The 26,307-nt window shown below is 40.0% G+C and overlaps 1 protein-coding gene across 1 annotated transcript in view; it reads left to right on the top strand.

Moving 5' to 3' along the window:
• The window catches only part of Top2a (DNA topoisomerase II alpha), a 45,380-nt gene extending 20,959 nt beyond the window's left edge, over nt 1-24,421 (top strand). Inside the window, exons 20-35 of the mRNA XM_045158260.1 lie at nt 1,536-1,684; nt 5,840-6,071; nt 6,249-6,383; nt 6,487-6,687; nt 7,939-8,134; nt 10,419-10,510; nt 10,672-10,833; nt 11,125-11,208; nt 14,136-14,318; nt 14,887-14,977; nt 17,293-17,445; nt 18,043-18,166; nt 19,178-19,218; nt 21,439-21,579; nt 22,276-22,475; nt 23,388-24,421. Coding sequence (XP_045014195.1) covers nt 1,536-1,684; nt 5,840-6,071; nt 6,249-6,383; nt 6,487-6,687; nt 7,939-8,134; nt 10,419-10,510; nt 10,672-10,833; nt 11,125-11,208; nt 14,136-14,318; nt 14,887-14,977; nt 17,293-17,445; nt 18,043-18,166; nt 19,178-19,218; nt 21,439-21,579; nt 22,276-22,475; nt 23,388-23,516 — 2,313 coding nt within the window. The 3' untranslated portion in view covers nt 23,517-24,421. The remainder of the gene's footprint in view (nt 1-1,535; nt 1,685-5,839; nt 6,072-6,248; nt 6,384-6,486; nt 6,688-7,938; nt 8,135-10,418; nt 10,511-10,671; nt 10,834-11,124; nt 11,209-14,135; nt 14,319-14,886; nt 14,978-17,292; nt 17,446-18,042; nt 18,167-19,177; nt 19,219-21,438; nt 21,580-22,275; nt 22,476-23,387) is intronic.
• Nucleotides 24,422-26,307: the final 1,886 nt, after the last annotated feature.

Raw genomic sequence — 26,307 nt, 5'->3', positions numbered from 1 at the left:
TGTATTTCTAGAAATGATATTCCTATTTGAATACTTATAAATGTTCAAGATTGTGTGTTCATAGATATTTAGTGAGATTGAGTATAATGTAAGATCAATATTTAGACATCAAAAATGAACATTCTTTTTTACAAGTTGAGACACATATGTACTTGGTCTCAGTGAAAGTACTTAAGGAAAATTGTGTACACTAACCTAAAGAATATACAAGGTCTGTTAACTAATGGGGGGGAGGAGATAATACCCCAAATTGTTCACTATACCTAACCCTGGGAAATGGAAAAGATAGCATTCACTTTTTCTTTTATATTTATTTATTTATTTTGAGAGAAGTGACAGAGAGTAAGTGCACCAGGGCCTCCAGCTACTGCAAATGAACTCTAGACAAATATGCCACCTTGTGCATATAGCTTACATGGGTGCTGGGGAATCAAACCTGAGTTCCTACGCTTTGCAGGCAAGCACCTTAACTGCTAAGGCATCTCTCCAGCCCATATTTTGATTTTTTGAGACTTTTTTTTCTTTTCAAGTAGGGTCTCCCTGTAGCCCAGGCTGACCTGGAATTCACTATGTAGTCTCAAGGTGACCTTGAGCTCATGGTGATGATCCTCTTCCCTTTGCCTTTCAAATGCTGGGATTAAAGGCATGAGCTACCACACCTGGCTCACTTTTTATATATGTTTGAATTGTTTTGGTTAATAACAACATATATTTTTAATTTTATGGTTGAATTAGATTGCCTATAAGTTTCTAAAAAATTAAAGGTTATCTTAGTGTGTTTTTTTAAATCATAGTGAGGACTAAATAAATACTCACTTAGCAAACACTGAAATGCTGACCCTGTACCAGACATATAAAAATTAACATAAAGTATGTTCCATATCTTCAATTTGTCCATAAAGCCAATTCACACACTATAGAATCAAGTTATATGTGCTAGAATAAAAATAAAATGAGGCTGTGGGTATAGCTCATTCATACAGGCTATCATATGTAAGGCTCTTGGTTTGATCCCTAGCAAAGGGAGGTTGGGAGGAAGAGGCAAAGTGTTGTGATCAAGATAAAAAGTGGAAATAATTTCAGTTTGCTGAATGAAAGTCCAGGAACTATCCCTTCAAAGTTGAGTAGGACTTAATAGATTTTAAAAATGCTGGAAGGCATCAGCCCTGAACTCGGATGGTCAAGAAATCTCAGGCACAGGTACTATTCTTTATATTTATCTGGGAAAAAACACTTGGTACATCTAAACTTTACAAAGTCACAGTGTCATAATAATAGGCACATATTAAAACACCTTTGGAGTGGGCTGGAGAGATGGTTCAGTGGTTAAAGATGCTTGACAGCCTGGGGTTCAGTTCCCCAGTACCCACATAATGCCAGATTCATAAAATGGTTGCGTACATTTGGAGTTACTTTGCAGGAGCAAGAAGCCCTAGCTTACCCTCTCCTCTCTATCTCTGCTTGCTAATTAGTAATAAATAAAATATAAAAAGAAACCCTTTGGATTTAATTACTGAATCATTTCTCCCCTCCAGATGTCACTAATGATGACCATTATCAATTTGGCTCAGAATTTTGTGGGCAGCAATAACTTGAACCTTTTGCAGCCCATTGGTCAGTTTGGAACTAGGCTGCATGGTGGCAAGGATTCTGCTAGCCCTCGATACATCTTTACAATGCTTAGGTGAGTTCTTTACAATGCTTAGGTGAGTTTGCTTTCAGTTTCTCATGATTTGCCACTTTCAGTTCTGAACCAATGTGAAACCCAAATATAAAAATTCAGTATTAATGAATAGTAAGTTTTCAACTCTCATCTTCAACCTTTCAGCGGCATTCAATATAGTGATTAATAACTGCCCTCCTTGAAATTCTTAAATTTGGCCTCTATCATAATTGCCTCTGGTGTTTCTCTTCCTTATTAGCCTCTTTGTGCCTTTCTCTTTCCCACCTCTAAGTACTCACCTAAGCAAGGGCTTCTTTATCTGATATTTTTGGTTATTCACACTCTCTCAACTATGGAGTCTCATAGCTTCAAAGCTCCAGTTCTGACCTCACTTTTGAGTTCTGAACTTGTGTGACTGCCCTTCTATCATTCTCACTTGGATATCTAATAAGTGTCTCAAGCACAACGCCAACCAGACATGGTGGTGCAAGCCTATAATCCTAGTACTTATGAGGCATAGGCAGGAATATCATGATTTGAAACCAGCCTGACTCACAGTAAGATTCTGTCTCAAAAAAGCCATTCCCACACACACAGAAATATATATATTCTTAAACCAAATGCTGCTTAAAGTACAGAATTCTATCTTTTTAATTGGTTAGACTAAAAATCGTGAAATCATCCTTGAATTTTGGTTTTGCTTTGTTTTATTTGTTTGTTTTTCATGGTAGGGTCTTGCTCTAGCCCAGGCTGACCTGGAATTCACTACACAATCTCAGGGCGGCCTTGTACCCAGAGCAATCCTCCTACTTCTGCCTCCCAAGTGCTTGGACTAAAGGCGTGCTTCACCACGCCCGGCTCATCCTTGGCTTCTTTTCTTGACGCTTTCTATACAGATACTAATCCACTTATTTCATTGTATCATTTCTTTTTTTTTTTTAAGTTAAATTATATACATTTTTGATTAAAAATAAATAATTACTCAAGTAGTAGAATCAGCACATACTCAATGATCACATTCCTATCTTAGAGAAGAGTCATTAAACATGAAGTCATTAGTTTATTTACAAGCATATCTTGTAGCAGTTTAAGAGTCTGATTCATTTCTGGGATTGTACCCCTTAAATATTCTTCATATCTGCTAAATAAATGGATGAATTAAATATAACATTAAGCCAGGTTTGGTGGCTGCTGCAAACAAACTCCAGAAGCATGTGCCACCTTGTGCATCTGCCTTATGTGGTTCCTGGGGAATCAAACCTGGGTCCTTTAGCTTTCCAGGCTAAGTGCCTTAACTGCTAAGTCATCCCTCCCGCCCATTTTTGTTGTTGGTTTTTTAAGGTAGTATTTCATTCTAGCCCAAGCTGACCTGGAATTCACTATACTACGTAGTCTCAGAGTGGCCTTCAACTCACAGCAATCCTTCTACTTCTGCCTCTTGAGTGTTGAGATTAAAGAAATGTGCTACCACACCTGGCTACACCCTTATTTCTTAAGCAATTGGTGTCTTACTATGAGAAGGTGCTGCAAATCCAGATCCAAAGTGAACAGTCATCGTGGCCAGTAACCATCACTTGTTTTCCACTGAAAATGGCAAGGTCTTCCCCAGACATTCCTTGTAGTGGTCTTGGCACACCACAGGGGTCATAAACCTGGATGCACTGGTCTAACATGGCACTGCTAGAAGATCTGCAAAGGGTGCAGAGACCAGATGTGGAAGAAATGGCTGTACCACACCAGTCTTCTCATTATATCATGTCTTTTTTTTTCTTTTAATATTTTATTTATTTATTTGAGAGAGAGAGACAGAGGAACAGGCAGAGAGAGAGAGTGAGAGAGAATGGTTGCGCCAGGGCCTCCAGCCACTGCAAATGAACTCCAGATGCATGTGCCCCTTTGTGCATCTGGCTTACATAGGTCCTGAGGAATCAAACCGGGGTCCTTAGGCTTTGAAGGCAAACACCTTAACTGCTAAGCCATTTCCCCAGCCCTCAGTGTATCATTTTTAATAGCACAAATTAATTCTGAAGCACTCTGGTTCAGAACCTTGTACCTGCCCACTCAGTAAATTTAGCTAATCACACCTTACATGATCTGTATGTACCCTTATTCCCTATATCTTTTTATTCTCATACTGTCTCTGTTCATCAATTCTGGCTTCTACCTATACCCAAACATTCCCCAATGCATATTTAACCTCTTCAGACTGCCTATAACATACACAAGGTTCATTCCCTCTGTTTTTCTCTCTGTTTAAATGTAATCCTATTAGAAAGGGTCTACCTAATTCTTGTAATTTTTTTCTCTCAATTTTTATTAACATTTTCCATGATTATAAACAATATCCTGGGCTAGAGAGATGGCTTAGCGGTTAAGCGCTTGTCTGTGAAGCCTAAGGACCCCGATTCAAGGCTCAGTTCCCCAGGACCCACGTTAGCCAGATGCTCAAGGGGGCGCACACATCTGGAATTCATCTGCAGTGGCTGGAAGCCCTGGCATGCCCATTCTCTCTCTCTCTCTGCCTCCTTCTCTGTCTGTCACTCTCAAATAAATAAATAAAAATAAACCAAAAAAAAATTTTTTTAAATATACCATGGTAATACCCTCCCTTCCCCCATGTAATTATTTTTTTAGGAGATGGAATGTCAGGGCTAGAAGGATGGCGGAGCTGTCAAAGCACTTGCCTGTAAAGCTAAGGACCTCAGTTCTATTCCCCAGGACCCACGTAAGCCAGATGCAAACGTGGTACATGTGTTTGCAGTGGCTGGAGGCTCTGGCAGTGCCCATTTTCTCTTTTCTCTTTCTCCCTCTTGCTCTCTGTCAAATAAAGAAAAATTTTAAAAAATCAATGAATAAAATAAACATTTTAAAAAGCAAAAAGAGATGGAGGGGAGCAGAGAGATTGCTTAGCAGTTAAGGTGCTTGCCTTCAAAGCCAAAGGACCTCGGTTTGATTCCCCAGGACCCACATAAGCCAGATGCACAAGGTGGCACCTGTGTCCGGAGTTTGCAGTTGCTGGAGGCCCTGGTGCACCCATTCTCTCTTGCTCTCTCTCTGCCTCTTTCCCTCTCTCAAATAAATAAATAAAATAAAAAATTATTTTAATATTTTATTTATTTGACAGAGAAAAAGGGAGAGAGAGAATGGGCACGCCAAGGTCTCCAGCCACTGCAAATGAACTCCAGACGCCTTAACAACTAAGCCATCCTCCAGCCCAAAATAAAATATTTTTTAAAAAAGATGGGATTTCATTGTGTTGCCCAAGTCATCTTCAATCTTTTGGGTTCAAATGATCCTCCTGCCTGAACCTCCCAAGTAGCTGAGAGTATAGTTGCATGCCTCATACCTGGCTGCTGCTGTTTTTTTTTTTTTAATGTTTTTATTTTTATTTACTTATTTGAGAGTGACAGACAGAGAGAAAGAGGCAGAGAGTGAGAGAATGGGCGCACGAGGGCCTCCAGCCACTGCAAACAAACTACAGACGTGTGCGCCCTTTGTGCATATGGCTAACGTGGGTCCTGGGGAATCAAGCCTTGAACCAGGGTCCTCAGGCTTCACAGGCAAGTGCTTAACCACTAAGCCATCTCTCCAGCCCCCTGGCTTCTTTATTTTGTTTTTTTGAAGTAGGGTCTTTCTCTAGCCTAGGCTGACTTTGAACTTGCAGCAATCTTACTCCCTCTCTGCCTCTGGAGGGCTGGGATTAAAAGGATGCATGCATCACCATGCTTGGCTATTCCTGGCTTCTTTTGTTGTTCTTGTTGTTTGATTTGATTTGGATTTTTGAATTTGTGTAGCCCAGGTAGATCTCAAACTTGAAATTCTACTATTTCTGCCTCTCCAGGTGCTGGGATTATGGATGCATTGCTACCACAGTCAGTTCCTAGCACCCTTGTAATCTTTCCTATTTTGATTTTCCTTCTTAGCATTTAGCCTCCCAACCTACAAAATATATGTTCATTGTCATATCTCTATACTAGATTTGAGTCCCTTGAAGGCTAAGACTTTATGTCCCCAATATCTGACACATAGGACATGTTTAATGACTATTGATAATATATATTTCTCAGTAAATAAAGGTAAGGAAATTTTCATGTGTAGGTACGTGGTAACCCATGTCTGTCTTAAAAAATTGTCAAAGCCACTATTTATGTAAAATGACTTCTTTGTTTTCTTTAGCCCTTTGGCTCGGTTAGTATTTCCACCAAAAGATGATCACACATTAAAGTTCTTATATGATGACAACCAACGTGTTGAACCTGAATGGTATATTCCTATTATACCCATGGTGTTGATAAATGGAGCTGAAGGTATTGGAACTGGGTGGTCTTGCAAAATACCCAACTTTGATGTTCGTGAGGTTGTAAATAACATCAGGCGTTTGATGGATGGAGAAGAACCTTTGCCAATGGTAACTATTCTGTATGCTATGAACTCTTTTTCCTAACATTTCAGTAGAGTATTCTATATGATTCAAGAGCATGAAAATATAACTTTTATTTAATACTTTAGACTTATTGTTGAATACCTTATTTCTATCTTTTGAGTATCACATTTAGAAAATATTCCCTTTTTAATGGCAATATAGCTTCCAAGTTACAAGAACTTTAAGGGAACTATTGAAGAACTGGCTTCAAATCAATATGTGATTAATGGTGAAGTAGCTATTCTTAATTCAACAACCATTGAAATCTCAGAGCTTCCCATCCGAACATGGACCCAGGTAGGTAATTGTGGGTGGGAGTGGACAGTATCTTCATGAGAAAGACTAATCTTGCTGTTAACTATTTAGAAGACTCTGAAAAACAGGGTTTATTTTCCTTTAGACCTACAAAGAACAGGTTCTGGAGCCCATGTTGAATGGCACTGAGAAGACACCACCTCTTATAACAGACTATAGGGAATACCATACAGATACCACTGTGAAGTTTGTTGTCAAGATGACTGAAGAAAAACTGGCAGAGGCAGAGAGAGTTGGACTACATAAAGTCTTCAAGCTCCAAACTAGTCTCACTTGCAACTCTATGGTATGTCTTGTTTTATAAGAGATGATTATGTTTCAAGGTTAATATCACTGGGCATGTTAATACACACCTGTAATCCCGGTGCTCAAGATCAAGCAGGAGGATCAATGAGTTCAAGGCCAGCCTGGGCTACATAGTGACGTCTTGTCCACACCCCCTGAAAAAAAAATGAAGGAAAAAGTGAGGTAAACCAGGCCCAGAAAGCCAAGCGCCACATGTTCTCTCTCATATGTGGATCCTAGCTACAGATGATTGGGCTTCTGCGTGAGAAGGAAAATACTTAGTAGCAGAGGCCAGCAAGGGAAAAGGGAGACATAAAGGGTAAAGAAAGGAAGGGAAGAGGATACTTAATAGGTTGATGTTGTATATATGTAATTACAATGATTGTAATGGGGAGGTAATATGATGGAGAATGGAATTTCAAATGGGAAAGTGTGAGGGTGGGGAAGGAGGGAATTACCATGGGATATATTTTATAATCATGGAAAATGTTAATAAAAAATAAAAAAAAATAAAAGAGATGAAGAACTTTTTTGTTTATCTTGGTCATCTAGCTCAGGCTGACCTATGTAGTCTCAGGGTGGCCTTGAACTCACAATGATTCTCCGACCTCTGCCTCCCACGTGCTGGGATAAAAGGTGTATGCCACTACACCTGGCTTTTGTTTTTGTGTCTTTTTTAATATTTTTACTTATTTATTTGAGAGAGATACAGACATAGGCAGGTAGAGAAAGAATGGGCACCAGGTCCTCCAGCCATTGCAAATGAACTCCAGATGTGTGCTACCCTTTGTGCATCGAGCTTAGGTGGGTCCTGGGGAGTCAGACCTGGGTCCTTTAGCCATCTCTCCAGCCCCTTGTTTTTGTTTTTAGAGGTAGGGTCTCACTCTACCCCAGGCTGACCTATATAATTCATTATATATCTCAGGGTGGCCTCCAACTCATCACAATCCTCCTACCTCTGCCTCCTGAGTGCTGGGATTAAAGGTGTGCATCACTACACCCCAGCTGAGAATCAATTTTTATTTGTTTGTTTTTGTTTTTGTTTTTTTCCAGGTAGGGTCTCACTCTAGCTCAGGCTGACCTAGAATTCACTATGTAGACTCAGGATGGCCTTGAACTCACAGTGATCCTCCTACCTGTGCCTCCCGAGTGCTGGGATTAAAGGCATGCACTACCACGCCCTGCTAAGAATCAATTTTAAAGGACTTCTTAGGCTATTTTATAATTGTTTCTTGGTTCTAATCTTTTCCAGGTACTTTTTGACCATGTAGGCTGTTTAAAGAAATATGACACTGTGTTGGATATTCTAAGAGACTTCTTTGAACTCAGGCTTAAATATTACGGATTAAGAAAAGAATGGCTTCTAGGCATGCTTGGTGCAGAATCTGCTAAACTGAACAATCAGGCTCGTTTCATATTAGAGAAAATAGATGGAAAAATAGTCATTGGTATGTAGACATCTGATTAAGTATGTAACATTTGAAAAGATAGCTTTTCCTGGAATTGTTTTGTTAGTTTTTGTGGTAGTGGAGATTAAATCCAGGGTTCTATGCATGCTAACAACTATACCCTGTCATGGAGATATACCTTCAACTTCCTAGATTGAGCACTTTTTTTCAAGATTTATTTAGTTGTTGTCTATACAAGAAGAAAATAGAGAACTAAAAGACCTTGTATAGGGTTAGGTATGTAACATGGTAGGGTTTTAATCTTACCCAGGCTGACCTGAAACTCACTCTGTAGTCCTCGGTTGACATCAAACTTACAGTGATCCTCCTACCTCTGCCTACTGAATGTTAGGATTAAAGGCATGTGCTACAACGGCTAGCTAGATCATGATTTTGAAGCCAGACTGAGATATATAAGACCCTCTTTCTCTCAAAAAAAAAAAAAAAAAAAGAGCTTGTATAAACTGATGGATCACAAAAAGGGACAGGAAATCTGATAGAAAACAAAAGAAAGTTACAGATGGCTTGTAAGTAAATAACTATAAGACTGAAAGCATTGTCTTAGAGAAGTTTTGTTTTCTAGAAAGCTCATAAGCAATTAACTCAAAAGTTTTAAGTGACTAGGAAGGAAAAGAATCTTAACTAAAGCCATAATATAAGGAAGATTAGAGATGAGAGATATATGACTCAGTGGCTAAGACTGCCCTGCAAGTGAAAGGCCTGAAACCACTGAGTGTGAATTCTCCCGTACCTACACAAAGCTAAGGATGGTCATGCTTGGCTGTAACCACAACTCTATGGGGAGCACAGACCAGAGAATCACTGGGGCTGGCAAAAACTAGCTGTGGGACACCTCTGGCCTCTGCATGTGAGCATCTGTACACATAACATACCATACATGCTTTGCAAATACACACTAAAAGATTGAAAGAAATAGTATAACTCTGACAGGTCCAACTAGAAAAGCCAGTTAATTTTAATGAGTCAGAGTAGCAAATCCCAAAACATGATAGTATAAGTTAGGCTAATTTTTTTATAACACAATGTTAAACAAATGTTTAACTTTATAGTAATGAGTTGGTTTTTTTTTTTTTTCATATATCCAAAAATCACTAACGAGCTGGAGAGATGGTGCAGCAGTTATAGGTGCTTACTTGCAAAGCCTGACAGCCCAGGTTAATTGCCCCAATACCCACATAAAGCCACTTGTACAAATCAGATGTTATTACTTAAGGCAAGGCTAAAATATCCAGTTTTCATGAGGAATGAATAATCAGAGTCTAAATGTGTAAGTTATAGTTAAGTTAATTGATGCAAGTTGAAACTCCAAAACTGTGTTGTTATTGATCATTTTTACTTTCTTTCAAACTATAATAAATTGATTGCAACAGGTATTGAGAGGGATGAGGGGAACAAATGTATTATGCAGCACCATAACTGAGAGAAATCAGTCTTTGGGTAGTGGCAATAAAAACATCCCTTTATGGTAACTGAACCCAGTTCTGCCACCAATTTACTGGGTGAACTTGGAGTCTGAACCTAACCATAAAATGGAAGGAGATCACCACCAGCCATCCCACCTTCTTGAAGCTCTTTTTGTGATACAGTGGACCAAGAGGGAGAGTTCTGGGCTGGCAAGATGCCTTAGTGGTTACAGCACTTACTTGCAATGCCTGAGGACCCAGGTTCAATTTCCCAGTACTCACATAAAGCCAAATGTACAAGATGATACATGTGTCTATTTGCAATGGCTAGAGGCCCTGATGCACCCAATTCATTCTCTCATAAAATAAATAGAAATATATTTTAAACTTGCCCAGTAAAGTATTGAAGTAAAAAACCAGAGATTGTAATTGAGGTAAAGCCTTGTCAGAAATAAAGGTTTGATTCTCTTCCATTCTTGAATTATGAGTAGAATCCAACCTTATATATTATTTGACTTCCCCAGTAATTTACATTTGTCAATGTTATACAGAGAAAATGTCTGTATATCAAAATATAGAAATGTATAAAAGAAACCAGGTGTGGTGGCATATGCTTGTAATCTCAGCTTTGGAAGGCCGACGTGGGAGGATTGCCAAGAGTTTGAGGCCAGTCTAGGACCAGACTGAGACCCTGCCTTGAAAATAACATAGAAAGAGAAAGAAGAAAAGGGAGAGAGAGGAAGGAATGTACAAGACAGACAATTGAATTTCCAGTTATAGTCCTGACAATGTGGAAAGACCCTGTTGTTGTTTTTCAATATTGCTCAAAGCCATTATCTGTTTATATATTTTTTTAATAGAAAATAAACCTAAAAAAGAATTAATAAAAGTTCTGATTCAGAGAGGATATGATTCAGATCCTGTGAAAGCCTGGAAAGAAGCTCAGCAAAAGGTAATTTCTTGGTCTGAACTTTTGTTAAACTCCATGTTTATTTATTGACTTAAAACAGCATAAGTGTATTCCCTTATGTCTCGAGATCAGAAGTTCAAAACTGAGAACCATATATACTTAAGTCTCACATTTTCTAGTCTACATATTAATTCATCCTTTAGATTCCAGAAGAAGAAGAAAATGAAGACAGTGACAATGAAAACAGTGAAAAGAGTGACTCTGTAACAGATTCTGGACCAACCTTTAATTACCTTCTTGATATGCCTCTATGGTATCTAACCAAGGAAAAGAAAGATGAACTGTGCAAACAAAGAAATGAAAAGGTAAGGTATAGATGGGGTGGTACATTCTACTTTACATTGTTTTAACAGTACCTAGAAATTACAGCTGTGTGCTATATGAAAATGCTATTTGGCCAGGTGTAATGATGCGCACCTTTAATCCCAACACTTGGGAGGCAGAGGTAGGAGGACTCATCATGAGTTCAAGGCCACCCTGAGATTACATAGTGAATTCCAGGTCAGCCTGGGCTAGAGTGAGACCCTACCTCAAAAAATAAAAATAAAAATGCTAGTTGTACACATATTAACTCAGCTTTTTTATAATCTTTAAAGGAACAAGAACTGGATACATTAAAGAGAAAGAGCCCATCTGACTTGTGGAAGGAAGACTTAGCTGCTTTTATTGACGAACTAGAGGTTTGTATTTTATAATGCTTATGCCACAGGTTCTATTAATGAAGTAGTATATTATATCAACATACCTGTTTTATCAAGAAACTTCACAATTAACAATAGAAGGAATATAGTGGGCATAAAGGTACATTCCAAAATAGTGAAAAAAGGTTGATGTGGCAATGTACACTTCTTGGGTTCACAAAGTTGAGGTCAGCCTGGGCAACACAGGGAGTTCAAGGCCAGCCTGAACTATGTATATAACAAGATACTGTCTCAAGAAATCGAGAGCCCTTTAATCCCAGCACTCAGGAGGCAGAGATGTGAGTTCGAGGCTACCCTGAGGCCACATAGTTAATTCCAGGTCAGCCTGGACCAGAGTGAGACCCTACCTCGAAAAACCAAAAAGAAAAAGAAAAAAAGAAATCAAGGGCTATAAACTGCGTGTGGTGGTGCATGCCTTTAATCCTAGCACTTGGGAGGTAGAGTTAGAGGTAGGAGGATCACCATGAATTTGATGCCACCCTGAGACTACATAGTGAATTCCAGGTCAGCCTGAGCTAGAGTGAGACCCTACCTCAAAAAAAGATGGGGGGGGCTGGAGAGATGGTTTAGCAGTTAAGCACTTGCCTGTGAAGCCTAAGGACACCGGTTCAAGGCTCAATTCCCCAGGACCCACGTTAGCCAAATGCGCAATGGGGCGCACGTGTCTGGAGTTCTTTTGCAGTGGCTGGAGGCCCTGGAGCACCCATTCTCTCTCTCAGTCTCTTTCTGTCTGTCGCTCTTTAATAAATAAATAAATAATTTTTAAAAAGGCTGGAGGAATGCTTAGCAGTTAAGGCATTTGCCTGCAAAGCCAAAGGATCCAGGTTCAGTTCCCCAGCACCCACATAAGCCAGATGCACAAGGGGGTACATGCATCTGGAGTTCATTTGCAGTGGCTGGAAGCCCTAGGGCTCCCATTCTCTTTTACTCAAATAAACAAAATAGATTTTAAAAAAGAAGAAAGGGAGTGTTGGAAGTGATGACTCGGCAGTTCAAGGCACTTATTTGCAAAGCCTAACAGCCCAGGTTCAGTTCTCTCGTGCATGCATCTGGAGTGTTTGCAGTGACAGGAGGCCCTGACATACCTGTTCTCTCTTTCTCCCCACGCCCTTAGTAAATAAATTAATAAAGTTTTTTTTTTTTAAGAAAGAAAGAAAAGCTAAGTATGATGGGTATGCCTTTAGTCCCAGTACTCAACAGGCAGAGGTAGGATCACTCTGAGTTCAAGGCCACCCTGAGGGTACATAGTGAATTCCAGAAAAGCCTAGACATGGAGCAAGACCTACCTTTGGGGATGGGGGCAAGGAAAAGGAAAGAAAGGTATGTCAGGGCCTTCAGCAGCTGCAAATGAACTCCAGATGCGTGCGCACCCTTGTGTGCATACTTAACATTGCACACTTGAATCACTGTGTCTGGCTTATTTGGGACCTGGAGATTCACAAGTGAGTTCTTAGGCTTTATAAGCAAGCGCCTTAACCACTTAGCCATCTCGCCACAAGCCCCATGAGTTACTTTTTTGATAAAAATCAAATAGAAGCAGGGTGTAATGGCACATGCCTTTAATCCCAGCACTTGGGAAGCACCATGAGTTTGAGGCCACCCTGAGACTACATAGTGAATTCCAGGTCAGCCTGGGCTAGAGTGAGACCCTACTTCAAAAAACAACACAAACAAACAAACAAACAAAAAAGAAAATTTGGGCTGGTATGCAAAGCCAAAGGACCCAGGTTTGACTCCCCAAGACCCACATACATCAGATGCACAAGAGGGCATACATGTCTGGAGTTCATTTGCAGTGGATAGAGGCCCTGGCATGCCCATTCTCTATCTCTCTCTCTCTGTCTCTCCCTGCCTATTTCTGTATCTCTCAAACAGATAAAAATAAAATATTTTTTACAAAATCAAATAGAGCCGGGCGTGGTGGCGCACACCTTTAATCCCAGCACTCGGGAGGCAGAGGTAGGAGGATTGCAGTGAGTTCAAGGCCACCCTGAGACTACAGAGTTAAGTCCAGGTCAGCCTGGACCAGAGTGAGACCCTCCCTCAAAAAAAAAAAACACCCAAAAAAAAAAAAATCAAATAGAAAAGAACCTCTAGGACTGAGAAAATAGAGCTTGAATGTGGAGAAGACCAACCCAATCTCCTAAATTAGCTTATAAAAACAAAACCAATTTACTTTTAGTGCTAACCACTCAAATAATTCCAGAAGATCCTTTGTTACTTAAATCTTTTGAATAATACTTTACTTTTCAATATTGTTTTAACATTGGAAAAAGCCTTTCTTAAATAGATTATATAAATTCATACTACTGCACTTCCAGTATAGATATCCAGTTCAGCTGGGCATGGTGGCACACGCCTTTAATTCCAGCACTCAGGAGGCAGAGATAGGAAGATTGTCGTGAGTTCAGGTCAGCCTGGGCTAGAGTAGACCCTTCCTCAAAAAAACAAAAAATATAAAAAAGATATCCAATTCATTGGAATCAGTTAATGTATGATTTTGTGTGAGTTTACAAATTTATATGTATCTGCTGTCTTTTATCCTTTAACACTGTTTCCTCTTCACAACAGTTATGTAATAGGGTTATATATAAAACAGTCTCTGCTGGGCATGGTGGCACATGCTTTTGGTGCCATCAGCTGGGAGGCAGAGGTAGGGAGAATGCCTTAAATTCAAGGCCACCCTGAAACTACAGAGTGAATTCCAGGTGAGCCTGGTCTAGAATGAGACCCTCCAAAAAAGGGGTCCAGGTGTGGAGGCACACACCTTCAATTCCAGCATTTGGGAGGCAGAGGTAGGAGGATCACATTGAATTCAAGGCCACCCTGAAACTACATAGTGAAAGACCCTACTTCAAAAAACATAAATAAATACATAAACTTGCTTTCTTATGTCCCTTATGTAGGCTGTTGAAGCCAAGGAAAAACAAGATCAACAAGTAGGACTTTCTGGAAAAGGAGGGAAAGCAAAGGGGAAAAAAATGCAGATGGCTGAAGCTCTGCCTTCTCCCCAAGGAAAAAGAGTCATTCCTCAAGTGACCATGGAAATGAAAGCAGGAGCAGAAAAGAAAATTAAAAAGAAAATTAAGGTAAATTATCTTAAAAACATTGTACATGAAATACTAAAGTAAATTCTACTTAAAGCTGGCCATGGTTGTGCACACTTTATTCTCAGCATTCTGGAGGCAGAGGTAGGAGGATTGCCGTGAGCTCAAGGCTAGCCTAAGACTATATAATGCAGTGTAAATGAGCCTGGGCCACAGTGAGATCCTACCTCAAAAAAAAAATCTACTTAAAACTTAACAAATGGGGCTGGAGAGATGGCTTAGCGGTTAAACGCTTGCCTGTGAAGCCTAAGGACCTAGGTTCGAGGCTCGATTCCCCAGGACCCACGTAAGCCAGATGCACAAGGGGGCACACGCGTCTGGAGTTCGTTTGCAGTGGCTGGAGGCCCTGATGTGTCCAAATACTTAAATATCTTGAAAAAGTCATACCTTTGTCCAGAGCTCTTAAAACAAAGAGTGTTGTTACTTTCCACATATGTATATATGTATACATATTTGAATATTTTACTTTACCTCATTCCAAACGCTGATGTGACACAAGCATTTTGTCTTCCTACATTTTTTTGTTTTGTGGCTTTTTTGTTTTTTATAGAGTGAAAATACTGAGGGAATGTCTAATGAGGATGGTATGGAACTAGAAGGCCTAAAACAAAGAATACAGAAGAAACAGAAAAAAGAACCAGGTATTATAACATTTTAGGGAATGTGATACATACTTGAGATTAAATTGTTAGTACATTCTACATAAATGTTCAATGTGCTTTCAAGGAGTTGCACTAAATAACATAAAAGAGGACTATGTCTGAATTATATTTAAATTTTTAATTGTCCTTTATATTTTATGAGTTATTTTGTATTAATAACAAATTCCTTAATTGAGCCAGGTGTGGTTGTGTGCACCTTTAATACCAGCACTTGGGAAACTGAGGTAGGAGGATCACTTGTGAGTTTTAGGCCAGCCTGAGACTAATTTCAGGTCAGCTTGGGCCTAGAGCAAGACCCTACCTCAAAAAGAAAAATTCCTTAATTGGGATCAAAGAAAATAACCAAATAATGTATTAGATTTCACTATGGAGCTAGAGACATGGTCTAGTGGTTAAGGTACCTGCCTGCAAACCTTAAGGATCCATGTTCAACTCTCCAGATGCTACCTAAGCCAGACACACAAAGGTGAGGCAAGTGCAAGGTTGTACATGCCCACTAAGTGGCACAAGTGTTTGGAGTTCAATTGCAGTGGGTGAGGCCCTGGCACACCAGTTCTCCACCCCACCCACCCACCTGCCCCTAGATAAAATTAAATAATAAAATTTTTAAAAATGGATTTCAGCCAGGCATGGTGGCACATGCCTTTTAATCCCAGCAATCAGGAGGCAGAGGTGGTAAGATTGCCATGAGTTCAAGGTCACCCTGAGACTATACAGTAAATAAGTGAATTCCAGGTCAGCCTGAGCTAGAGTGAGACCCTACCTTGAAACCCCTCCCCCTCAAAAATAAATAAATAAATAAAAGGTTTCACTTTGTAGCTAATACAAGGTTCTAGTGCATAAACCTTTTTTTTTAATGCTTTTTTGGATTGTTTTGTTTTATTTATGTTTTTCAAGTTAGAATTTTGCCCTAGACCAAGCTGGCCTAGAACTTACTATGTAGTCTCAGGGTGATCTTGAACTCACAGCATTCCTACCTCTGCCTTCCAAGTGCTGGGAATAAAGGCATGTGCCACCACGCCCAGCTGATATTTTCTTAGATCTATGATCTACTTCGAGTTTATTTTTGTATATAATATAAAGAAGGAATCTAACTTCATTTTTTTTATGTGGCTATCCAAGTGTCCTTGTACCATATATTGAAAAATAACTTTCCCATTAAATTAAATTAATTTTCACCTTTGTGAAAATATAATTGACTTGGTCTGGGTACATAGCTGAATTGGTAGGGTATTTGCCTAGCATGCACAAAGCCCTAAGTTTGGTTTCCCAGTAACATACAACCTGAAGTTGGTAGTGCACACTTGTAATCTCAGCACTTAAGAGTCATCCTTAACTACATACCAAGTTGAGGCCACTAAGTACAGGTGGTGGTGCACACCTGCAATTCCACAGTTCCACTACTGTGGAATATAAATTGAACAGAGTTTAGGAGGGCTTAGAGAGTTAGCTCAGCAGTTAAGGCACTTGCCTGCAAAGCCTAATGACCTGGATTCAGTTCCCCCATACTCACAGAAAACCAGATACACAAAGTGGCACATGCATCTTGACTTCATTCTCTCTTTCTGTGCAAGTAAATAAATAAAATATTTTAAAGAGAAGAATTTAGGAGTCCCTGCTTCCAAATTTTATGGGCTCAGTGGTTTAAGGTACTTGCCTGCTAAGCCTAAGGACCCAGGTTCAGTTCCCCAGTACCCACATAAAGCCAGATGAACAAGGTGGTGTATACGTCTGGAGTTCATTTGCAGTGGAAAATGTTAAAATTTACTTGTAGGTTCTCAACAATTCTATTCCATTAAGCTATATGTAGAATTGATGAAGCTAAGGAAATAGCTCAACAGTTCAACATGCTCACTTGCAAAGCCTGCTGGCCCAGGTTCAATTCCCCAGTAGCATAAAGCCACATACACAAATGACACATGCCTCTGGAGTTCTTTTGCACTGGCAAGGGGCTCTGGCATGCCCTCTGCTCTCAAGATAGCCTTGATTATCTTACTAGTATTTCTTAGGTTGGGCACACATATACAAGAACAGAAGACAATGATTGAGATGGGGTGGTAATATGATGGAGAATGGAATTTCAAAGGGGAAAGTGTGTGGGGGGATTTCCATGGGATATTTTTTTATAATCATGGAAAATGCTAATAAAAATTAAAAAAAAAAAAAAAAGAAGCTTCTCCACTCGTCATTGTATTCCTAGCATTATCTCAGTGCTCAACGATATTTGAAGGTCAGGTGAATGATGTGAAGAAATCTAAGTATATACAGATCTGGTTAATTTATCTCCCTTGTAGGTGCCATGGCAAAGAAACAAACTACATTGCCTTTTAAAACTATCAAAAAAGGAAAAAGCCGAAACCCATGGTCTGATTCTGAATCAGATGTGAGCAATACTGAAAGTGATTTTGCTGTCCCTCCACGAGAAGTAGAGCCACGGAGAGCTTCAAGTAAGGAAAACTGAAGAACATCTTAGATATTTTGTAAGATTTGAATGGCCATAACTTCAGGTTATTAATCCCAGGAATTGTCCCTTAGAGCAGCAGCAAGTTAAATTTTTTAAAAAGTGAAATATTTTGCAGGAGATTAAACTGAACCTTATTCTGTTTTGTCTTTGGTGGGTTGTTTTTTTTTTTTTTTTTTTTTTTTTTGGAGGAGGGTTCCAAGATACAGTCTCTAGTCCGGGCTGACCTGGAATTCACTATGCAATCTCAGGGTGGCCTCGAGGTCAGAGGTAGCAATACTCTTATCTCTGCCTCCCAAGTGCTGGGATTAAAGGCGTGCCCTACCACTCCGGTTTATTCTGCTTTATCTATTGTTTTTTGAGGTAAGGTCTTGCTATAGCCCAGGCTGACTTGGAATTCATTATGTAGTCTCTGGCTAGCCTCAAACTCACAGCAATCCTCCTTCCTCTCTGCCTTCCAAGTGCTGGAATTAAAAGGTTGTACCACCACACCCAGCTAAACTGTATTCGTATTCCCTAAATGTTACATCAGTCTACACTTAAATGTTCTGATTTATTGCTCTCTTTTATATGTTTGTAACAGCAAAAACAAAATACACAATGGATTTGGATTCTGATAAAGAATTCTCAGATTTTAGTGAAAAAGATCAAGATAAAGATTTTTTGCCATCAGATCCTAGTCCACCTAAGACTGAAACTCCCCAAAAGTAAGTATTTTATCTAATACGGATTTTATTTCATAATCTTAAAAGTTTTTAACCATTTCATACATGTATCTGATATATTTTATATAATGTATTTTGAAAATATTTACCCCCTACTACCTTCTCTTGTCCCCTCCCCACTCTTAGTGAGTCCCTTCTTCCTAGCTAAATCCACTTCTATTTGGATGGGTTTTGGAGAAGTGGTTGTGTGTGTGGTCCATTGAGTAGTTTTGCTTGCATGAACATGGGTCAGGGGTTATTTACCAGAGCATGGACAACTTATGAGGGCTACACCACTGAAGAAAATGTCTCCTCACTTCCCCAAAAACCATTTATGATGAAATGTTGATGGACCCAATCTTGTGCAGGTGTTATACTAGTAATTACAGCTGCTGTGAGCTCAAGAATGCAGTGGCTATAACAGCCATGTTATGTCCAAAAGTCAGCATGCCACAGCACTTCTCCCCATTCTTTTGGCTCCTGTATTCTTTCTACCCCTTATTCTGCAATGTTTTCTGAGCCTTGGAGAAGATGATATAGATGTCCCTTTTAGGACTTAGTACTCAACATTCACTTTTTCTCAGCACTTTGACTAGTTTTTTCAAGGTAGGGTCTCATTCTAATCCAGGCTGACCTGGAATTCACTATGTAGTCTCAGAATGGCCTCAAACTCATGGTGATCCTCCTACCTCTGCCTCCCGAGTGCTGGGACTGAAGGTGTGCCTAAGTCTGCATTAACTGCTGTCCACTACAAAAAGAAGCTTCTCTGAAAACTGAGAGCAACATTACTTTATGGCATAGACATTAACATTTAGAAGGTGGCAGTTTGATGAGCATAGCATGTCCATTTAGCAAAACAAATAGTACTATCTTCCTTCCTAGAGGCCATGATTGCCCTAGCTACTTGCTTCTGAGTAGTTTACAGTACCAGATGTGAATTCCCTCACATGTATCAAGATTGGTTTTTGACACATTCAGAACTGGTTATCAGAATGTTTTTTTTTTTAATTCTAGAAATATTAAAAAAGTGAAACCACAGAAAAGCACCATGTCAGGTATGTATTAAGTAAGCATATTAAGACATCGTCCCTCATGGGACACTCAAGTCCATGTAGATTTTAATCTTGAATGCATTATCCAAGAACTTCATTGGAAAATAAACTTGAGGGGCTGGAGAGATCACTTAGCGGCTAAAGTGTTTGCCTGCAAAGCTAAAGGACCTTGGTTTGATTCCCCAGGACCCATGTTAGCCATGTGCACAAGGAGGCTTACACATCTGGAGTTCATTTACAGTGACTGGAGGCCCTGGCACACCCATTCTTTCACTTTCTCCCTCTTTCTCTGTCAAATAAATAAATAATTAAAAATATTTTAAAAATAAACCTGAGGTGGATATGGTAGCTCTCACCTATAATCTCAACACTTGGGAGGCTGAGATAAGAGGTTCACCATGGGTTAGAGCCTAGGCAACAGAGTTACAGATCAGCCTGAGCTAAAGTGAGACCCTGCCTCTAAACAGATAAACTTGAGTTCCTATTAATATTCTATTGCTATTGTTCATTGTGTTTGGTTTTGCACATAAGAGAGATTCCACATTTAATATGCCAAAAGTATTCATAGTGCATTCTCTCTCGCTCTCTCATAAAATAAAAAAAATTTAAAAACCATGGCTTGGGCACAAGGAGATGATTCAGCCAATAAATGCACTTGCTTGCAAAGCCTGGATGCCTGGGTTCAATTCCTCGGCCACCCACATAAAGCCAGGCAGACATGTGATTGCAGTGGCAAGAGACCCTGGTGCACCTATACACACACATAATCTGGACATTCCCCATTCTCTTTCTCTCAAATAAATACATCATATATATGTATATATGTGTATGTGTGTATATATATATTATATCATATATTTATACACACACACTTTTTTTTGTTTTGTGTTTCAAGGTAGAGTTTCACTCTAGTCCAGGCTGACCTGGAATTCACTATGTAGTCTCAGGGTGGCCTCGAACTCATGGTGATCCTCCTACCTCTGCCTCCCGAGTGCTGGGATTAAAGACATGCACCACCACACCCGGCATATATATATAGTTTTTAATGTGTCTGGGAGATGGGTCACACAACTTAAGTACCTGATTTCAGATCCCGAGACCCCACATAAAAGCTGAAAACCAATGGGCTTCTATATTCCTAATGCGCTTATAGCAATAAGGGAGGTAGAAACAAGAGAATTTCCTAAAAGCTCACAAAGGAAAAGGTGAACATGGAGAAACCCAGCTTCAAATGAGATGGAAGGCAAGGACAAACCCAAAAGCTGTTCTCTGAATTCCACTTGTACACTAACCCTCACATACACTACATAAATGAATTTTAATCATATTATTGCTGATGAAGAATCCAGAAATTACAAACAACTATAAAATAGAGTTGTAAGGGCTGGGGAAATGACTTAGCAGTTAAAGCGTTTGCCTATGAAGCCTAAGGACCTTGGTTCGATTCCCCAGGACCCACAGTAAGCCAGATGCACAAGGGGGCGCATCATCTGGAGTTCATTTGCAATGGCTAGAGAAGAGGCCTTTGCGTGCCCATTCTCTCTCTATCTGCCACTTTCTGTCTTTCACACACACATAAATAAATAGAGTTCTAAGAGTGTTTAAAATACTTCACAAGGGAGCCAGGTGTGGTGGCACATGCCTTTGATTCCAGTACTCGGGAAGCAGAGGTAGGAGGATTGTTATTTGAGGTCAGCCTGGACTAGAGCAAGACCCTGCCTCAAAAAAAAAAAATTTATACATATATATATATATATATATATGTATAAATTTTATAAGAGCTGGAGAGATGGCTTAGTATTTATGGCACTTGCTTACAAAGCCAGGTACAATCTCCCAATACCCACATAAAGCCAGATGCACAAAGTGGGCCATGTTGTTGGGGGTTTGTTTACAGTGGCTGGAGGCCCTGGAACACCTATTCTCTCTATCTGCCTCTTTCACACTCTCTCTCAAATAAGTTAAAAGAAAAATTTTTTTTTTTTTTAATTCACAAAAGATAAATTAGGGCTGGGCATGGTGGTGCATGCGTTTAACCCCAGCACTTGTGAAGCAAGGGTAAGAGGAACTGAGTTGGAGGCCAGCCTGGGACTACAGAGTGAATTCCAGGTCGGCCTCAGCTAGAGTGAAAGAACAAAGATAAATTAGTAATACATATCAGGGACAAAACAAAACAAATTTTCCTGTGTTGCTTATATGTGCAATTTTCCTTTCTTTTTGTAGTAGTTAACCTTGAAACTGATAATGTTAAGGACAATGAACCACCTTCTCTAAACCTTCCTGCTGCTGACTTCGCAGCTGAAGCTGAAATTTCAAAGCCACCTTCTAAAAAGAATGTGACAGTGAAGAAGACAGCAACAAAAAGTAAGGCTAGGGGCTGGAGAGATGGCTTAGTGGTTAAAGGTGCTTTCTTGCAAAGTATGATACCCCCGTTTGATTCCCAGTACCCACATAAAACCAGATGTACTAGGTGATGCATACATCTGGAGTTTGTTTGCAATGGCAGGATGCCCTGGCCCACCAATACTTACTCTCTGTCTGCCTCTTTCTCGTTGTCTCTTTCTCAAATAAATAAATATACAAAATAACTTTAAAAAAATAAAAACTTCAAGGTGACCCTTAGCTACATAGTGAGTTCCAGGCTAGCCAAGCTACATGAGATGTCTCTAAAAGAAATTATTCCCAGTGTAGCAATAAACTCCTTTAATTCCAGCACTCAGGAGGCAGAGGTAGAGGGTTGCTGTGAGTTCAAGGTCAACCTGGGCTAAAGTGAGACCCTACCTCAAAAAAGGGAAGGAAAGGGAAAGAGAGGTTGGGTTAGAGATGTCTAGTGATCAGCTACCTTAAACCAGGCCAAGCCAGAGTAAGTTCCAGATCAGATTGGGCTAGATTGAGAACCTACCTTGGGTGGGAGGGGTGGGTAGAAAAGAAATTAAGTGCTCAGATTTGCTAACATATTTTGACTCCGTTGGATTATTTTTTCCTCTGTCATCAAGTTACTAAAGATGTTCACAGTGTGATAAGGATAACCATGATGAACACCTACGCTGACTTTTACAGGCCAGTCTTCCACTTCCACTGCTGTTACCAAAAAAAGGGCTGAACCAAAAGGAGTCAAATCACAATCAACCTTGAAGTCTGATGTCCCACAAAAGCCTAATCCTGCCAAACCCAAAAATCAACGCAAAAGGAAGCCATCTACTTCTGATGATTCTGACTCTAATTTTGAGAAACTTGTTTCTAAAGCTCATACGAGCAAGGTATGCATCCCTGTTTTTTTTTTTTTTTTTTTTTGAGAAAGATGTTGCCAATGCCTTTATTGATCTACCAACAGGTATAAATCAAATATACTGTTAGCTGAACATACATTTCTGCTGACAGCTGGCCTTTTGTGCTTCCTCTGAAGTTTCTTCCTGAAAAGTGACATCGACCTAAGCTTTTGCTCCTAATTTCATATACTCTTAAGAAAATAAATTTAGCAGCTAAGGATGCTTGCCTAACATACATGATACCCTGGGTTCAATCCCTAGCACTTCAAGAACAAGGCATGGTGACACACACCTCTAATCCCAGCAGTTGAGAGGCAGAGCTAGGCAGATCACCGGGAGTTTGAGGCCACCCTAAGACTACATACTGAATTCCAGGTCAGCCTGGGCCACCTACCTTAACCAACCCCTCCCCCCCAGGAAAAAAAAAAAAAACAGGCATGTTGGTATACCCCTGTAATCCCAATACTAGAGAGGTTGAGACAGAAAGATTAGGAGTTCAAGGTCATGCTCAGCTACATAGTGAGTTCCAGGCCAACTAGGCTACATACATGAGACCCTATCTTGAAAAGAAAAAAAGGAAATTCCATAATTCATTTGTTTTTTTGATGTTGTTATTTTGGTTTTTCAAGGTAGGGTTTCACTCTAGTCCAGGCTGACCTTGAATTCATTATGTAATCTCAGGGTGGCCTTGAACTCACAGTGATCCTCCTGCCTCTGCCTCCCGAGTGCTGGGATTAAAGGTGTGCATCACCATGCCCCACTCATTTTATCATATATAGTTGTAACAGATTTAAATATATCAGTCAAAAAGATAAATGCTTTGGGCTGATTATTACTTAGAAGATGGAACATTCTTTGAGATGACACTATGCAAATTACTTGGATTTTTTTTTTTTTCTTTAGAAACCCAAGGGAGAGAGTGAAGATTTCCATCTGGATGTGGACCCATCTGTGGCTCCTCGAGCAAAGTCCGTGCGAGCAAAGAAACCTATTAAGTACCTGGAAGAGTCAGATGAGGATGATCTATTTTAAAAAGAAGTCATTTTAAGGAATGATTTTTACAGAGCCTGACTGGTTTTAAAGTTACTTGAAGTTCATTTCCTCCCCTCTAAATTTAGTTTGGGGAAATATTTTACGAAACAATGAATTAGTGACTAGCGTCTATGTGGCATTTAGTTTTTTATACAGCGTGCTGTCAAAATGGTGACTTCTTGTGGACACTGTTTTCTTCTCACTTTATCTGTTTTTATGTGTATTTTCTTTGGTCTTTAAAATCTGGTTTTTAAATCCTCCAGAGGTTATTATATCGTTGCTTCAGCATAAAAATTTCTTGATCATTCATTAACCTAAAACTGGGACACTTAAAAGTCACTCTGCCTTCTTCCCTATTTTCACTAAATATGAGATAGTATGATTTCTTGTATGTAGTTTTAGTTTTATAGGTAGTATTCCAACACATAGAACATAGTACAAATATTCTGCTCACTCTATTATGCGATGCATTTTGTTCAAGCAATGAGAAGTTACTCATATCCTTTTGAATGTTATCAGAAGCTGGAGAAAATCACCATGGCTATGTCTGTGTGACCTCAACAGTGAGTAGGATGAAGAAAATTGGGCCAAATATATGCCTGCCTCAACTTTTCTCCCCACACTCCCTTATGCAGAATCTCAAAAGAACAAATGTCTTGGGAGCATGAGGTTATGGGAGGGGGGATGTTTGCTCAGAGATCTGAGCTGTTGTATGAATACCATGCTCAGCTATGGGCCATTAGGTTCATTTTAGGGAGGCTCCATAATAAACATTTGTAAACCCTATTAAGTCCTTTCTGTGTTGTTATGTGTGTTATCAATGTTTTTGTAAATATTTATTATGTTTTCCTGTATAGCTGAATTCTAACACTTTTGTACTTTAATAAATGTTATAAACATTTCAATCTATTGATAACTCTTTTTTCTATACCCACATTACACCCTCTTCCTTACTTTCAAGTACCTGCCTCTACTAGGTCACATGGTGACTAAAGTTTTCCAGTTTTGCTCTAAATTCAAGGTAGCAGCCTAATGAATGGGAGGCAGAGGGGGTCAAACAGGAAAAGCTGTTAAAATGCTGAATATGGGGCTGGAGAGATGGTTCAGCAGTTAAGGCGCTTGCCTGCGACGCCTAAGGGCTCAGGTTTGATTCTCTGATACCCCACATAAGCCAGATATACAAGGTGGCACACACATGTAGAATTAGTTTGCAGTGGCTAGAGGCTCTAGTGTGCCCATTCTTTCTCTATTTCTCTCACTCACTCTCTCAAATAAATATAAAAATACTAAAGGTGAAGCCAGGCATGGTGGCACATGCCTTTAGTCCCAGCACTTGGGAGGCAGAGGTAGGAGGATCACCATGAGTTCCAAGCCACCCTGAGACTACATAATGAATTCCAGGTCAGCTTGGCCTAGAGTGAGACCTTACCTCAAAAACCTTTTTTTTTTTTTTTTTTTTTTTTTTTTAAGTCAGGACTAGAGAGATGGCTTAGCAGTTAAGACATGTAGGTGCTACCACACACCGCCTTTTTTTTTTTTTTTTTTTTAATGTGGCCTCTGGGAATCAAACCCAAGTCCTCAACACTTTACCCACTGAACTTCTATCCCCAGCCCACATGAATGGTTTTATAGTTAATCCCAGTACTTGCAGGAGTCATTTGTTCATTTGGGATAAGATAGTATGTTCACTGGCCTCAGGGTGACCCTGGTGAGGGTCAAAAAATGAAATATCAGTAAAAGTTACTTTAGCTGGAAGGAAGGAAGGAGGCCCATGGGGAGGGGATACAATGGAGAATGGAGTTTCAAAGGGGGAAATGGAGAGAGGGATGTTATTACCATGGGATATTTTTTATAATCATGGAAGGTGTTAATAAAAATTTAAAAGGAAGGAGGCCCAATCTACAGGTGACCTTGTCTTCTGACTCCAGTAACTTGAGGGCGTGTGCCAAATACATACCTTTGATTACAGAAGAACACTTTCAGGAAAGGAGTTGCTATGGTCTGCCAGACTGTTGGTCATCACTAACTGACCAGTTCTGCCCTGCATCCTCTTCCTTGAGAAATTCTGGAAAAAGCCAGGTGTGATGGCACACACCTTTAATTCCAGCACTTGAGAGACAGAGGTAGGAGGATCGCCATGAGTTCGAGGCCACCCTGAGAGTACATAGTGAATTCCAGGTTAGCCTGGGCTAGAATGAGACCCTACCTCAAAGGAAGAAAAAATCGTGCCCTTTTCCCACACTAACTTCAGAGCACTCACCCCACCATTTTCCCCAAGCCTTCAGGGCCTGTCACTTGTCAGTGGAGTAAGATTGCTTAAACAATGGGCTGAAATGGAGAGAAAAGAGGTGGGAGCCTCCACTTGCAGGGAAAGGAAGACAAGGAATGGCCTTGACAGGGAACATGAAGCAAGCCTGAAACAAGGTGATAAGCCATAGCAGGCCGGGGGCGGCTTCTTGGGGCAGAATGGCTGCTGGGGACAGAGATGTAGGGGAACTGAGTGTCCCAGGCTCGCTTTGCTTCAGGTGTACAGAGACAATCAGAGAAGATCTGTGACCTTGAGACCATCTCTGAACTCAACACCCCCTAAAATAAAGACTACATTTCCCAGCCACCCATTTGCTTATGGGTGTGGTTGTGGGAGCCATGGCACCAACCACAAGGCAGGACAGACCCTTACTGGTTGATGGGGACCCTAGCTTCTCTGTTGGCTAAGCGAGTGTTTGGTATTTTTATTTATTATTTATTTGAGAGAAACAGAGACAGAGAAGGAGAGAATAGGCATATCAGG

This window comes from Jaculus jaculus, chromosome 9 (assembly GCF_020740685.1).
Source record: "Jaculus jaculus isolate mJacJac1 chromosome 9, mJacJac1.mat.Y.cur, whole genome shotgun sequence".
Lineage (NCBI taxonomy): Eukaryota > Metazoa > Chordata > Mammalia > Rodentia > Dipodidae > Jaculus > Jaculus jaculus.
This window is presented reverse-complemented; position numbering and strand designations above follow the sequence as displayed.